Genomic DNA, 13,987 nt, shown 5'->3' on the forward strand with positions numbered 1-13,987 from the left:
TATCCCATCTCGCAGTAGAGATACTGAAATGGACCGAAGTCCACTCGATTCCACTGTCAGCACGTTTCATTCCAGGCAAGAGGAATGTGCTCGCCGACAGTCTGAGCAGAGCGTCTCAGATAGTGAGTACCGTGTGGTCTTTGGATCATCTAGTAGCCAGCAAAGTCCTGACTTTGTGGGGCTCCCTGATTGTGGATCTGTTCGCTACAGCGTTGAACTTCAAGCTTCCTCTCTACTGCTCCCCAGTCCCGGATCCCAAGGCACTCTGGCAAGATGCCTTCCAACAATGGTGGGACAACATTGATGTGTACACCTTTCCCCCATTCTGTCTGATGAGGAGGGTACTCAACAAGACCAGAATATTGGTCAATCTTTCGATGACCCTTATAACTCCGCTATGGCATCACGCGGTATGGTTTCTGGACCTTCTGCAACTCCTAACGAAACTTCCGAGAGAACTCCCTCCGCGACACGAGCTACTCAAACAACCACATGCCAACATCTTCCTCAAAGCCGTAGTTTCGCTACGACTTCACGCCTGGAGACTATCCAGCATCTCCTCGCTGAGAGAGGATTTTCGCAACAAGTTGCGGTCAGGATGTCTGGACATCTGCGAAAGTCATCCACATCTGTCTACCAGGCAAAGTGGAGAGTTTTCTGTGGTTGGTGTCGTGGAAGGGGTAGGCTATCTCTCCACTCGATGCCACTATTCCAGCAATAGCGGAGTTCTTCGTGTATTTGCGGGAAGAAATGCGCCTTTCAGTCTCGGCTGTGAAAAGCTATTGCTCAGCCTTAAGTCTAGCCTTCAGGCTCAAAGGAGTGGACATTTCTTCCTCGATGGAACTTTCCCTACTCATACGGAGTTATGAACTTACCTGCCCTCAGTCGGAAGTGAGACCTCCTCCATGGAACGTGGTTCGAGTTCTCAGGTCTCTTAAGAGACCTCCCTATGAACCATTACGCCAGGCTTCAGATCCCCACCTAACTTGGAAGACCAAGCAAGTCAGTGAACTTCATGGTCTCTCTTATGACATCGCCCATTCAAGGAGATGGGGGGAGGTAACGTTCAAATTAGTCCCTGAGTTTATTGCCAAGACTCAGAATCCAGGAGTGCCAGACCCTCGGTTCGACTCCTTCCAGATTTCGAGTCTTCGTTCTGTTACAGATGACCCAGACCATCTCCTACTGTGTCCAGTAAGGAGTCTGAGGCTATATCTCAAAAGAACGGCTGCAGTACGTCCCCAGGTGCAGTCATTGTTTGTGAGCACTGGGAGGACTAAGAGGAGGGTTACCAAGAACACCATATCGGCATGGATTCGTAGGGTGATCCATCTGCCCCTGAATCCAGACCCTCCTCCGTAACGTCGCCCTAGAGCAAATGACGTCTCTGGCCTACAAGAAAAACTTCTCAGTGACGCAGGTGCTCCAAGCTGGGTTTTGGAAGCGTCAGACGACCTTCACAGCCCATTACCTGCAAGACGTGACCCACAGGAGGCTCGATACGTTTTCTATCGGCCCTGTGATGGCTGCACAACAGCTGGTTTAAAACCTCAGGCTCCTTAATGGACAAGTATCAGAAGGTTGAGGGCATTGTTACCCGGTCTTAGTCTGCATGAATGAAAAGGTATGTCTGGCCCTTATTCTTTTCTTCATCCTCCCCTCTCTTGGGGAAAGCAGCATCCTGGGTTCTCTGCACAGCTGACCTCAAACCACTGTAGGTAAACCATGTTTCCTTGTGTTCCTAGTATTAAGCTAATACTGTCACGTCCCCATACCCTGACGAGGTGGTATTGGCAGAGTCCTAGCCTAAAGTTTCCATCTAAAGGACTACAGGTCAACTTCCTAGGACGAGTCACACTTCATACCTTCACAAACAGCTTACGTAGCCGCAGCCCTTGCGTAGCAGGTTCTAGCGAGGTGCAGGGACTCCTTATTGTTGAGTGCTGACACACTCAGATACTGAGTTCCCGGGCAAAGCCAAAAGCCAGTACTGGCCGGGACTTTCCACCCTTCCTAATGGGTGAGTCACCCCTATTAAATAGTGTGGTTTGTATGTTTGTTACGGAACAAATGACAAATTCGTAAATAATTTGTATTTTTCCTAACTATACAAACCTTAGCTATTTAATCAAACTTGCCTGCCAGCCCTATCCCCCTTGAAGTCTTACCTCTAAGCAAAGTGAGCTCAAGCACAGGTGTTTGTGGGGGGGAGGGGGGAGCAAGTTACCCTCCCTACCCCCCACTAACTACCGGTGGGGTAGTAAACCCTCGTTAAAATTCTAATGGCTCGTCTTTTCAGCTACGCTGAAAGTAATAACCCCTATTAGATAGCTAAGGTTTGTATAGTTAGGAAAAATACAAATTATCTACGAATTTGTCATTTAACATATATCTCGCTCATATCTACACTTTGTCTTAGCAGTATTGCAAGCGGCTTCGCGATAGTGTGTGCAGTTTTTTTTTTTAACAAAATCGCTGAAACTCCATCTGGCCCGGCCGCTGATCCATTTTTAATTTTGCTTATAGCCTGCACAATATCTGCTTTGTTTATATCTATATCCGTTAGATATTCACTATTTTCTTCTCTCATTTCTGTTTCATTATTCTCATTGGCAATTCTTGGCGTGAATTCACTCTTATATTTTTTTGCTAATATGTTGCACATTTCCTTTTTTTTTATTTGTTAACAGTCTTTTAATTCTTAGAGGGCCTATTTCTAATCTCCCTTTATTCATCTTTGTTTGCATAGGAGTAAAGTAATTTGGGGTTTTTCTTGATATTTTGAAGTGCCCTTTCTTCTAAGTCCCTTTTTTCATTTGCTTTCGATCTTATAATCTTTTTTTCTGCATTTTCTATCTCACTTTTTATTTCCATCATTTTCCATACATTTTTCTTCTTTTGCAAGATTTTTCTTCCACTTTCTAATTTTCGGAAATAAGATCCTTCTGTCTCTTGGTATGCATCTCTGATGTTTATTTATTTTTTTCGGTACATATTTTTCAACAATTTTCCCCAGTATTTTGTATGATATATCTGTATTTACCTGCACATTATAACTTACTAATACATTTTTCCAATCTGTTTAATTCTTCATTTATTTTGACCATTTTATATTCTTACCATAGAAATTATATTTTCCATACCCTTCCCATCGTTTTGCGCTTGGTTTTTCTCTGCGTTCACTTGCTTTGGAATTCTATGACATTGTGGTCTGAAATTCCCGTGTTATACACTATTGTTTCTTTAATATAATTCACCTCATTCACAAATACTAATTGTTCCGTAACCGAAATACAAACCACGCTATTTACATTGGGTTTACCTTTTAGCGCAGCTGAAATGGCGAGCCATTAGAATTTAACGAGGGTGTATTACCCCCACGCTAGTTAACGGGGGGGGGGGGGGGGGTAAGGGAGTGGTAGCTAGCTACCCCTCACCCCCCTCACACACAGATGATTGCTCACTTTCATTTTTGGCTCGTACTGTGACAGACGTCTCTGTCTTGGTCCTCTCTTGGCAGCCATTGTTTGTTTTGTCTTTACTTAATCGCTTACTTTTCTTTTACGCAATATATATGTAAACATGTTTTCATGTTTGTATATATATTTGAGTATAGAAATCAGTAAGTTTCCTTTTCAGATTTGTGTGTGTAGTGTACGATATCTACGTGGTGTCCTCGGCAGTTAGGCCACCACGGCGTAATTTTTATGGGTGGCGATCGAGTTTGACTTCGGTCTTTCTCTCTCTCTCTCTCTCTCTCTCTTGAGGTCGTTCACCCTTTTACTACGTGTTACTACGCCCTTGTAGCTTCCTTTCCGTGTGGGGGGGTTGCTACTCCGTACATTTGTCTCAATTAGTTTATGAATCTAATTGTAGTTTTTTTTTTCAGCTTGTAGAACGATTCCTTTCGGGGTTTTCGTTCTTTCTTTAGTGTTCATTCATTTTTAAATTACATAATTACATAGTTTCATAATTATAATTGTTATAATTCTGTTTTGGTTACAGCTCTCCTTCCGTGAGTGTAAGTGGTTGTGAGGGCACGTGCCTGTTGTGTAATTCTTGTTTCCTTTCCCTCGGGACTCCTCTTCGGAGCCTTCCCGGGGGAATGAATGTGTACTAATGATTTTTGTTTTATTTTTTTACTGTTACCGATCTAGTTCGTTTCTGTAACATGGCAACGGTGTGAGCTGTCTTGTTGAGGCCTGGGGATTCGGCTGTTGCTGCCTTCCCCCTTATATTTTCGTCGGGGGCGTGTCTCCTTCTACTGGAAGTACTCCCGTGACGACGGACAGCTCTCCAGTTCATTTTAGAACTCTCAGGAGGCTTGCCTCCTTGGGCGGGTAACTTTCCTTCCGAGGGAAGTTTTTCCTGTCCAGGCTTGAGTTTTTTCCCCTTTTGGGGGGTTCTTCTCTTGCCTTTTTTTCGTGCGACTATGCTCTTGGTGCTGAGCGGTCACACCTGCAGTTTCGCTCAAGGGGCTGGGCAACTGCAGGAGCCCCTCTTCGGAGGATTGCTCCTTTTAGGTCACTGGCTGACCAGTCTCTTCCACGAAGTGTTTCTCTTTCGTTCGCGAGAGAGTACACTCATAGAGACTCCTCTTCGGAGGATTCTTCTGCTGCTGTTGCTGTTGGCCTCCCTCGCCGTAAGGCCCACCGTCCGCCTCGTCGTAAGGGCCTCTCATCTCCCTATAAGGGTGCTAAGAGGTCCCTTTTTGAATCTCCGTTTGCAGCCTACAACTCCTTTTTCTTGATCTTCCGCCTTGGTGCAGATGGACAGCAGTCTGATCTCGTCTTCCGACGGGCAACGGTCTTCCCGACGGACAACAGTCTTCCAACGGACATCAGTCTCCCGGCGGACAGGCTACGGTCTTCCGATGGACATCTGTCTCCCGACGGACAACGCAGGGTTCCCCTGCGCGCCCTTCTGCTGTGTTCTCTTCTGCTCCTGCTCAGTGTTAGCACACAGGCGCTCTCCTGCTCATCAGCGCTTCCTGATCGCTAGCGCTCTCCTTTCGCCAGCGCTCTCCTGTTCGTCAGCGCTCTCATGATGATCATCCCTGCTGTTCTGTTGGTTCCTGTTACGCGCCGTGCGCGCCCACGTTCGCCCTCGCGATCTAGAACTTCGGTTCAGGTCTGGGTCAAGGACTCTTCTTCTATGCGCAGGCTTCCACGCGTTGCCTTCTGCTCGTCAGCGATCATCAGCTCGCCAGCGATCACCTGCTCGCCAGCGTTCACCTGCTCGCCAGCGCGCACAGGCGATTTTAGTGTCGCCTATTCAACAGCGTTCTACACGTCAGCGATCACCTGTCTCTCGGCGATCTCCGGATCGCCCGCGTGTGTTACAGCCGGCACGCCAACGTTCTCCAACACTTCTGAAGGAACATGGTTCGGCAGCTACTAGCTCGCCATCGCCCACCTGCGCATGCTGCTCGCCATCGTGCGATCGCCCGCCTGCGGATGCTGCTCGCCATCGCGCGTTCGCCCGCCTGCGGATGCTGCTCGCCATCGCGCGATCGCCCGCCAGCGCATGCTGCTCGCCATCGCGCGATCGCCCGCCTGCGCATGCTGCTCGCCATCGCGCGATCGCCCGCCTGCGCATGCTGCTCGCCATCGCGCGATCGCCCGCCTGCGCATGCTGCTCGCCATCGCGCGATCGCCCGCCTGCGCATGCTGCTCGCCATCGCGCGATCGCCCACCTGCGCATGCTGCTCGTCATCGCTCACCAACGCGTCAACATGCCACAACGCGCCATCGCCAAGCTGCGCGTTAGTGCTCACCAGCTCACCACCGATCGCCTGTTGATCCATATCGCCAGCGGTCTTCCTCGCCCACGCGGCAGCGCGTTTCATCGCCATCGCGCTAACGCTTGCGTTCGCCGCCTCGGACTCGCGCTCATTCACCTGCCCACCCGCGCGACCGCTTGCCTGCCCACCCTCGCCTGCGCGACCGTTCGCCCGCGAGACCGTTCGCCTGCGCGCCCGCGCGACCGCTCACCTGCGCGCTTGCGCGACCGCTCGCCTGCACGCTTGCGCGACCACTCGCCTGCGCGCTTGCGCGACCGCATGCCTGCGCGCCCGCGCGATCATTCGCCTGCTCGCCCACACGCCCGCGTGCCCGCACGTCTACGCTCATGCGCGTCCGCGCACATGCTCTCCAATGTTCGCCCGCGTGTGAACCAACGGTATTCCATCGCGCGGACGGACGGTGTTCCGTCGCGCGAACCAACGGTGTTCCATCGCTCGAACCTACAGTGTTTCTTCGCTCGAACGTCGGCTTAATTCTTGCAGTATCCATTGCTCGTCTATGGGTTATCGCTCGCCGACCACCAGCTCTCGCCCTTCCTACCACGCTCGCTCTCCTTCTGCGCTCCTTCGCTCACCTTCGTTTGCGTTCCTGCGGGACCGCGCATGGGGGCTTCCGCGTTCGCCCACGCGCAAATCTTTGAATTACCATCGCGCGAGCTCCAGGGCGATTGCGACCACGATTCCCATTGGGGTTTTCGCAGCATGGCCAGCCTGGCGAGTTCTTCTGGAGCGTATTTCCAGAACACGGCCTCACCCCGTAAACGCAGAGCATGGCACTTGCAAGAATAGGAAGAAACTTCAGGGAGGTCTGAGCAACACTCCTCTTTCCAGAACCTGGGTTAGCACTTCCCCGTCATTCCCTGGAAGGATTTTTGGTGGGGAGCTTTCCGTTCGAGATTTCTCCATCGGCCAAGGGGTGACTGCTTACCCCTTCCTCTGGGGGCTTACCAGGTCCTTTCCCTCCTCGGTTACAGCCCGAGGTTTGGTTCAAGGAAGCTACAGGAAGATCATGGGTACTTTCCTCCTCTCCAGCTCAGGCACCTTGGCCTTTCGTCGTTAAGTATCTAACTTGCGAACAAGCTCGATGTTGTACCATCTGGACGCACTGACTGAGGGCTTCCTTCGGGTGTCTCATCTGTGGAGATCGACGACCTCAGACACCCTTCCATCCTTGAGAAGAGTTTGTTTGTGCCCAAGGACAGAGACTTAGACAGCGGCTGTGCGGAGGAAATCGACTTCCGTTTTCACTCCTCCAAGGCGCTTTCTTCCAGACTCTGCAGGGCTCCAGCGCCCTTTTCTTTCAACCACGTCGGCCTAAGTTATCGGCTACGACAACTGGGACAAGGTGTCCAATTGCAGTTTCCTCCTGTCAGGAACAGATGGCACGGGAGGGTCCCCCGCGGGGGCATAGTCCTAAAAGGAGCGGCAAAGTTCACGAACTCTAGGATTGCAGGTTTCTCGCTGGGAGGATGCTTAAGGTTACTCATCCGGATGACAGCTTCCCGATGCCCATTCCCGCACAATCTCTGTGATCAGCCAAGGATATCGCGCCTGCCGTCTCTGTCAGCGAATTCAGTGTCTCTGAACCTCTATGCCATAGCGTCGGCAAGAGTTGCCCGGTTGGGCAGAATGATCCATACCTTAGGCGAAGGTCCTCCATAGGATCATCGACGGCTTCACCCCCGGCCTCTTCAGTCGATCCTTTCTTGTAAGGAAGGATCTGAGAGGGGAGTTTCGTAGTCGACCTCTCAGCCCCGATCAAGTTTGTCGAACAAACTTCGGCCAGCGTAGAACAGCAGAATCGATCAGACTGGTAACGAGGCGACAGGACTCCTTAAACCCTGGATCGGAAGGACGGGTACTTTCAGTTTCCATTCCATCCATCTTCCAGGGAGCTCGTCGAATTCAGCCTAGACTGCAAGTATTCCTGCTTATGATGCAGTGTGGCTATCCCGCCGTGGCATAGCAGGTTTTTTTCCCCAGAGAACTCTCCCTGCTTTCCTCATGGCCGCTCAGGTGCAGGCTTCTGCCTCCTCTGCTTTTTGGAAGGCTGGTCAACTCCGGTAGGCTCGGGTTCGACCTCCTTCAGCGCCGGGACAAGCTTCCGGATGCTTACCATGAGTGTGGGTTCATGGTATTTTGCTTGGAGCCTTCTCTTATTCTGCCTCAACATCTGGAGTATCTGGCCATGATATTGAGTCAACGGCCTTACCACGTTGGAAACCCCGCTTTTCGTCCGTCCAGCGAGGTTAAGCAACGTCGGTTCTGGTCGGTACTTGGATGGGTGACCACCTGGGGACGCCAGATTCTGTTGCCACATCCTCCGAGCCTTCCTTTCAGTTGACTGTGGCAAGACTGAGGAGAGTCGCAGTACCTGTTCTCAGTCAAGCAGAGCTTTCAGCCCTACCTTGGAACGTTTCCTAGTTCTCCTTTCCTCATTGACCCGTCTATAGTCCGAACGGTCGCCTCAGGATAAGTTCCATGTGGGGCGGTCCAAGTTCCGGTGGTTTCAGGCAACGTTTAACCGGACTTCCTGGCCCCTATGGGACCAGCGGAACTATTAGACCTGGAATGGGTGTTGACCTATGGAACCTCTTGATGGTAGTGGATATTCTCGTCCTTTCCCCACATTCTTGATGCTGTTCTCGGACTCGTCAAAGGAAAGGGGGGGGGGGATTTCCGGTCCAGGCCTATGGTCAAGACCTGAAGGATACCTCTCCATCATTCAGGCAGGCTTAGGGGCCGTAGTCTGGCCCCTCTACAGATCCTACAGCTCCTGCCGAGTCGCCCCGTGCGCGTCGACTTCATGATTCTGGCGTGTTCTAACCAGCAGGGGACGCTTTTTCACACCTACACATCTTGCAGTAGAGATACCGGGATGATTGAGATTCTCTCAATACCACCTTCGGCTCTCTCATTCCAGGCAGAGGAATGTTTTCTCCGACTATCCGAGCAGAGCCTCGTAGAAAGAGTGTACCTGGGGGTCTTGGACCTTGAGTGACCAGCAAGTCCTGGTCTGGGGGACCTGATCGCGATAGCTTGGAACCTCAAGCTTCCGCTGTTCTTCCCCCCAGTCTCAGACCCCGAGACTCTGGCAAGATGCATTCCGGTGATGGTGGGACAACTTCGACGCCTTCGTCTTCCCTCCTTTTTGTCTGTGGACAATGGGTCTCAACAAGACCAGGTTGTCTGTCAACCTTTCAATGGGAGAGTTCCACTGGGACTATGCGCAGAACGGTTTCTGGACCCTCTGCTTCCCCTGACGGAACTCCCGGGAGAGCTTCTCCCACGGCACAGACTACTCAAACAACCACACTGCGGCATCTCTCCCGAACCTGGGCCTCGCTTCGGCTTCATGCCTGGAGACACTACGCCTCCTCCTCAAGAAGAGACAACCCGCTACAGTCGCGGTACGGAGGTCGCGTCATCTGCGATAGTCATCCGCAGGGGTCTTCCAGGCAAAGTGAAGAGTCTTCGGTGGTTGGTGCTGTGGGAGATATACCTCTTCCCTTGAGGCCTCTTCTCCAGCAATAACGGTCTTATTGCCTTTCGGCGGGAGGAAACTCCTTTCCGCTCTGGGCAATGAAGCCTGTCGCTCAGCCTTTCCCTGACCTTCAGGCTTAAAGGAATAACTTTTTCCTGCCCGCTGGATCTTTCCTCGCTCATGCGAAGCTACGATCGTCCCTGCCCTAATCGGAGGAAGACCTCCAACTTGGAGCATGGCTCGGACTTTTAGTCCTTTAAGAGATCTTCTCAAGACCCTTTACGACAGGCCTCGGATTGTATTCCGCCTTGGGTCTCCTGCTCACTCTGGCCACGGCCAGTGTGTAAGCAATCTTCTTGGTCTCGTACGACTCCGCCCTTTCTAAGGAAGAGGGGAAGGCAACATTCAGGTTCGCTCCTGAGTTGTTGGCTAGACTCAGAATCTGGGTGTCCCGGCCCTTCGGTCCAATTCTTTCAAGATTTCGAGTCTCCATTCTGTATCTGATGTCCCAAGACCTTCTCTTTCTTGCCAGTAAAGGAATCGAGAGGTTAGCGCTGGGAACAGCTGCAGTTTGTCCTCAGTTGCAGCCGATTTGGGAGCACAAGGAGGACACGGGGGAGAGTCACCAGTATACCTCTTCAGCCCTGACTCAAGGACATTCATCTCGACCTGTCTCCAGACCCTCCCCCGTCACGTCGCCCTACAGCACGATGTTGGATACATCGCAACGTCCCTCGCCTTTGAGTAATACTACTCTGTGACGCAGGTGCTACAAGCTGGAGTCTGGAGGCGTCTAATGACCTTCGCAGCCTGCTTCCTGCAGGGCGTGACCCACAGGAGTCTCGATACGTTTTCTATCGCTCTGTGGTGGCTACACAACAGCTGGTCTAACCTCAGGCTCCTTTTTGGATAGGTAGCAGAAGGTTGAGGGCATTGTTATCAGGTTTTAGTCTGCATGAACGAAAGTATGTCTGGCCCTTATTTCTTTCTTCATCATCCCCTCTACGGGGAAGCAGCATCCTGGTCTCTGCATAGCTGACCTCGAACCTCTGCAGGTAAACCATGCTTCCTTGTGATCCGAGTATTGAGTCAATACTATCGCGTCCCCCATACCCTGACGAGGTGGTATTGGGAACGTCCTAACCCAGAGTTCCTTCTGGAACTCCAGGTCAACTGCCTAGGACGGGTCACACTTCTTCCTTCACACACAAGCTTATGTAGGCCACACGGTTCCTTGCGGAGCAAGGAACTTGTGAGGTGCAGGGACTCCTTTTCTCGAGTGCGACTCACTCGGATTCTGAGTCCCCAGGTAATGCCAAAGCCAGTATGGCTGGGGACTTTCCACCCTACCTAATGGGTAAGTCACCCAATGTAAATAGCGTGGTTTGTATTTCGGTTACGGAACAAATGACAAATTCGAAGATAATTTGTATTTTTCCTAACCATACAAACCTTAGCTATTTACACATATTTGCCCGCCAGCCCTGTCCCCCAAGACAAGTCCTACCTCTAAGTGAAAGTGAGCATTCATCTGTGTGTGAGGGGGGGGAGGGGTAGCTAACTACCACTCCCCTACCCCCCCCCCGCTAACTAGCGCGGGGGTAATACACCCTCGTTAAATTCTAATGGCTCGCCATTTCAGCTGCGCTAAAAGGTAAACCCAATGTAAATAGCTAAGGTTTGTATGGTTAGGAAAAATACAAATTATTTTCGAATTTGTCATATCTAGGACATTGTCCTTTCTTGTTGGAATGTGGTTTATTTGTTGCATATTATGTTCTAATAGTATATCTTGAAGCTTTTCAAACAGTATCTTATCTTCTGCGCTACTATTACTCTCTTTTTTTATATGTATATATACAACCACTTTCTTCTATCCGTTCTTTTCAATCCACGAAAGGAAAGTTAAAATCTCCGGATAGGAGTATATTCCAGTCTTTATGGTTTCTACATATATTGTCTATTTTTTCTATTATTATGTCAAACGCCTTAGTATTTGGGGGTCTGTAGACTACAATATTCACTAATTTTTCATATTGAAATTCTACTGCAATCAATTCACATTCTGTGTTTCTGTATTTTTCACAGACTTTTCCTTGATTTATGTCTCTTCCTTATATTGCAGTTCCCCCTTGATTCCTATTTGTTCTGTCAGATCTATATGTTTGGAAACCCTTTGTCTGGTCGTCACTGCCAGTCTCTTGGGAATACCATGTTTCGCGCGCGTTAGGTGTCGGTGGCGTGGTCCAACTGTGTTCGCTAGGGCTTGTTACGGCCCTTCCCTTTGATGAAGGAATTATCTAAATGGAAGACAGACTGTGAATAGTGGTTTTCACACGCCCCTGTTGTATACACGACACCCACAAGGTGCTCGCGCGAGGGTAGTAACCTCTGCATTCCATGCTTTTATCTTTCTCTGGTATATTTGGAAGATTTATATCAGAAAAGTGTAAAGAAGGACTTCTTTCACCGGGCGTCACAGGTTTCTTCCCAGAAATAGATTTTTCCTTCGTCAAAATCCCTTTTTTGCAATTTGGGTTGGTTTTTCTAAGAACTCTATTTTCCTTTTAGAGTTACTCGTGACTAAACCCTGTGCATTCATCACTATTATGGTTTGTGTTTCATCCGCATTATTTGATATTGGTAATAATATGGATTTTTCCATGATTCCTTCCTGTTCTGATATGATGTTCTTTTTTTCATTTCCAGGAATTCTGCCATTAAAAAATCCAATTTTTTATTTTATTTACTCTTTTGCCTTCATATTTATTTTTTTGTGTATACCTGCAATTATCCCCGTATCTGCACCAACCCCTGGCATTATTTATGAATTCTTTGTAGTTGGGCTCTAATTGTGCATATATGGGTTGAAAGGCGTCATATCATGGGGCCTTTTGTGCATAGCGCGGTATATACTCGGCTTGTTTTTTTGTTTCATTTTTGCTTTCATTTTTCTTTTCTGTTTGCTAAGTTTTCTGACTTTCATTCATGGTTGCAGGATGCGTATATCAAAATTTTTTAAATTTGCACCCTTTTCCTTCTTTCAGATTTTTGCATATTTTTGGGATGGAGATCTCTGCATTCGTCTCCATATCCGTCTAAATACGCACATTTACCATATATTTCATAATTATGGCATATCTTTGGATGCTTGTAGTAGCATCTTTCGCCAAATCTGCAATTCCTTTTTTTCAGTGAAGAGGAGAGGAGAAAAATCTCACTTGGCTCACTTTTTCCAACGAGAATGATATATATCCCACTGGGAAGATGACCACTCCCAGTGGGATAGATATTAGTCTCGGAAGAATACTAACATGGAAATTTCTCCAAGGATCTTTTCCCTCAACGAGACGGATATACCTGGTGAGGATTCACTTCTAACCTGCTCATAAAAGTTCCATGTGGGCGACCATTAAGGCCCTTGCAGGAACGCATCAAATTTGAGGTAGTCGAAAAGCCCACACTCTAACTTGCAAATAATGGATATGTAAGTGACAAGCAATGCCAAAGACAGAAGCATTATAAGGGCAAAGAGCAGATGATGTGGTTGTCTGATCATAGTAGTGAAGGTAGGGACATCCAACTGCCCCCACAGCCAGAAGTTTTGTAAGTACCAGCTTGAGACAATAGTAACCTGTCATGCGCAGCAGTTGCCCAGAAACGCAACATGACGTGATATACTGATTTCCTTTTCATGGTCTGGCTGTAAAAAACGAAACCAGAAATAACCCCATTAAATGACTCGAAATTTTATATCTACGTAGGAATGAACCATATGTCTAATTTCTGCCTTCCTTTGAAACCATTAATCCTACAAGTTCTAAATCAGGGCATCATTAAATGCCTCCTTCTCACAACAAGTCTGTTGAAATGATAAGGATAGCAGATATAGACATGAATGTAATAAGTTGCTGGAAGGCATTCACAATTGCCAATGCTGTGTTTATTAAAGGGGCAAAAGAAAACCAGTTACTGTATAGCCCAAGCCATCAGTGTCTGGGGAGTACTGTATGTGAAGTCAGATTTTGTTTAATTTTAAAGGCTAATCCTAAATTGTTGGCAAATTATAGAAGATACCGTACTACAGACAGAAAGGCTAATCTGGTAAAGCAATGGCAGAAATGTTAGATGCCGATGTCAAACATATAGAGGAGCGATGGGAATTGTTTACAAATGCAAAGCTAAAAGACTTATCAGGTCGTCAATGAAAAAGTATTAGAAGGAAGAAACATCTGAATTTAAGGAGATATAATTTAAAAGAATCAGCATCTTAGGACAAGGTGGTAGCATGCCCATATCCAGCAAAGTTGGGAGAAAAAAAATCAGAGGCAGTGGCTATGACGTCAGGCAACCAAGTTTTAAAGCTGGTAAGAATCGGTCAACCCTAGTTTTATGTGGCAAAACAGCCAGCCATATGAATAATCAAGCCACTTGTCTATCGATCTGAGCATCCCTAAACTTGAAATGACAGGAGTGAGCACACATTTCCTGTTTTCTAGCAATAGTGCAAAGGCATATATGCATGCTTTTCTATCTAATCAATTGTCTAAATCAATGCTTCACTACCAAAGTGAAAGTGTATTTGCAGAAGGAAGGTTGCCATTATAGGTGATGCTTATCATTGATAATATGTACTTGTGAACATCAAGATATCTTCATGGAAAATAGACATTTTTGTTGCCCTTCTACCTCATGAACTC

General features: G+C 48.4%; 1 protein-coding gene and 1 pseudogene across 1 annotated transcript in view; both read left to right on the forward strand.

Moving 5' to 3' along the window:
• The first annotated feature begins 8,001 nt into the window (after positions 1-8,001).
• LOC137623942 (5S ribosomal RNA) lies at positions 8,002-8,120 on the forward strand (annotated as a pseudogene).
• A 5,037-nt stretch (positions 8,121-13,157) lies between these two features.
• LOC137623431 (ATP-dependent RNA helicase TDRD9-like) overlaps positions 13,158-13,987 on the forward strand; it is a 252,515-nt gene continuing 251,685 nt past the window's right edge. Inside the window, exon 1 of the mRNA XM_068354265.1 lies at positions 13,158-13,391. Coding sequence (XP_068210366.1) covers positions 13,158-13,391 — 234 coding nt within the window. The remainder of the gene's footprint in view (positions 13,392-13,987) is intronic.

Source organism: Palaemon carinicauda, chromosome 30 (assembly GCF_036898095.1).
Source record: "Palaemon carinicauda isolate YSFRI2023 chromosome 30, ASM3689809v2, whole genome shotgun sequence".
In the NCBI taxonomy this organism is placed as follows: Eukaryota; Metazoa; Arthropoda; class Malacostraca; order Decapoda; family Palaemonidae; genus Palaemon; species Palaemon carinicauda.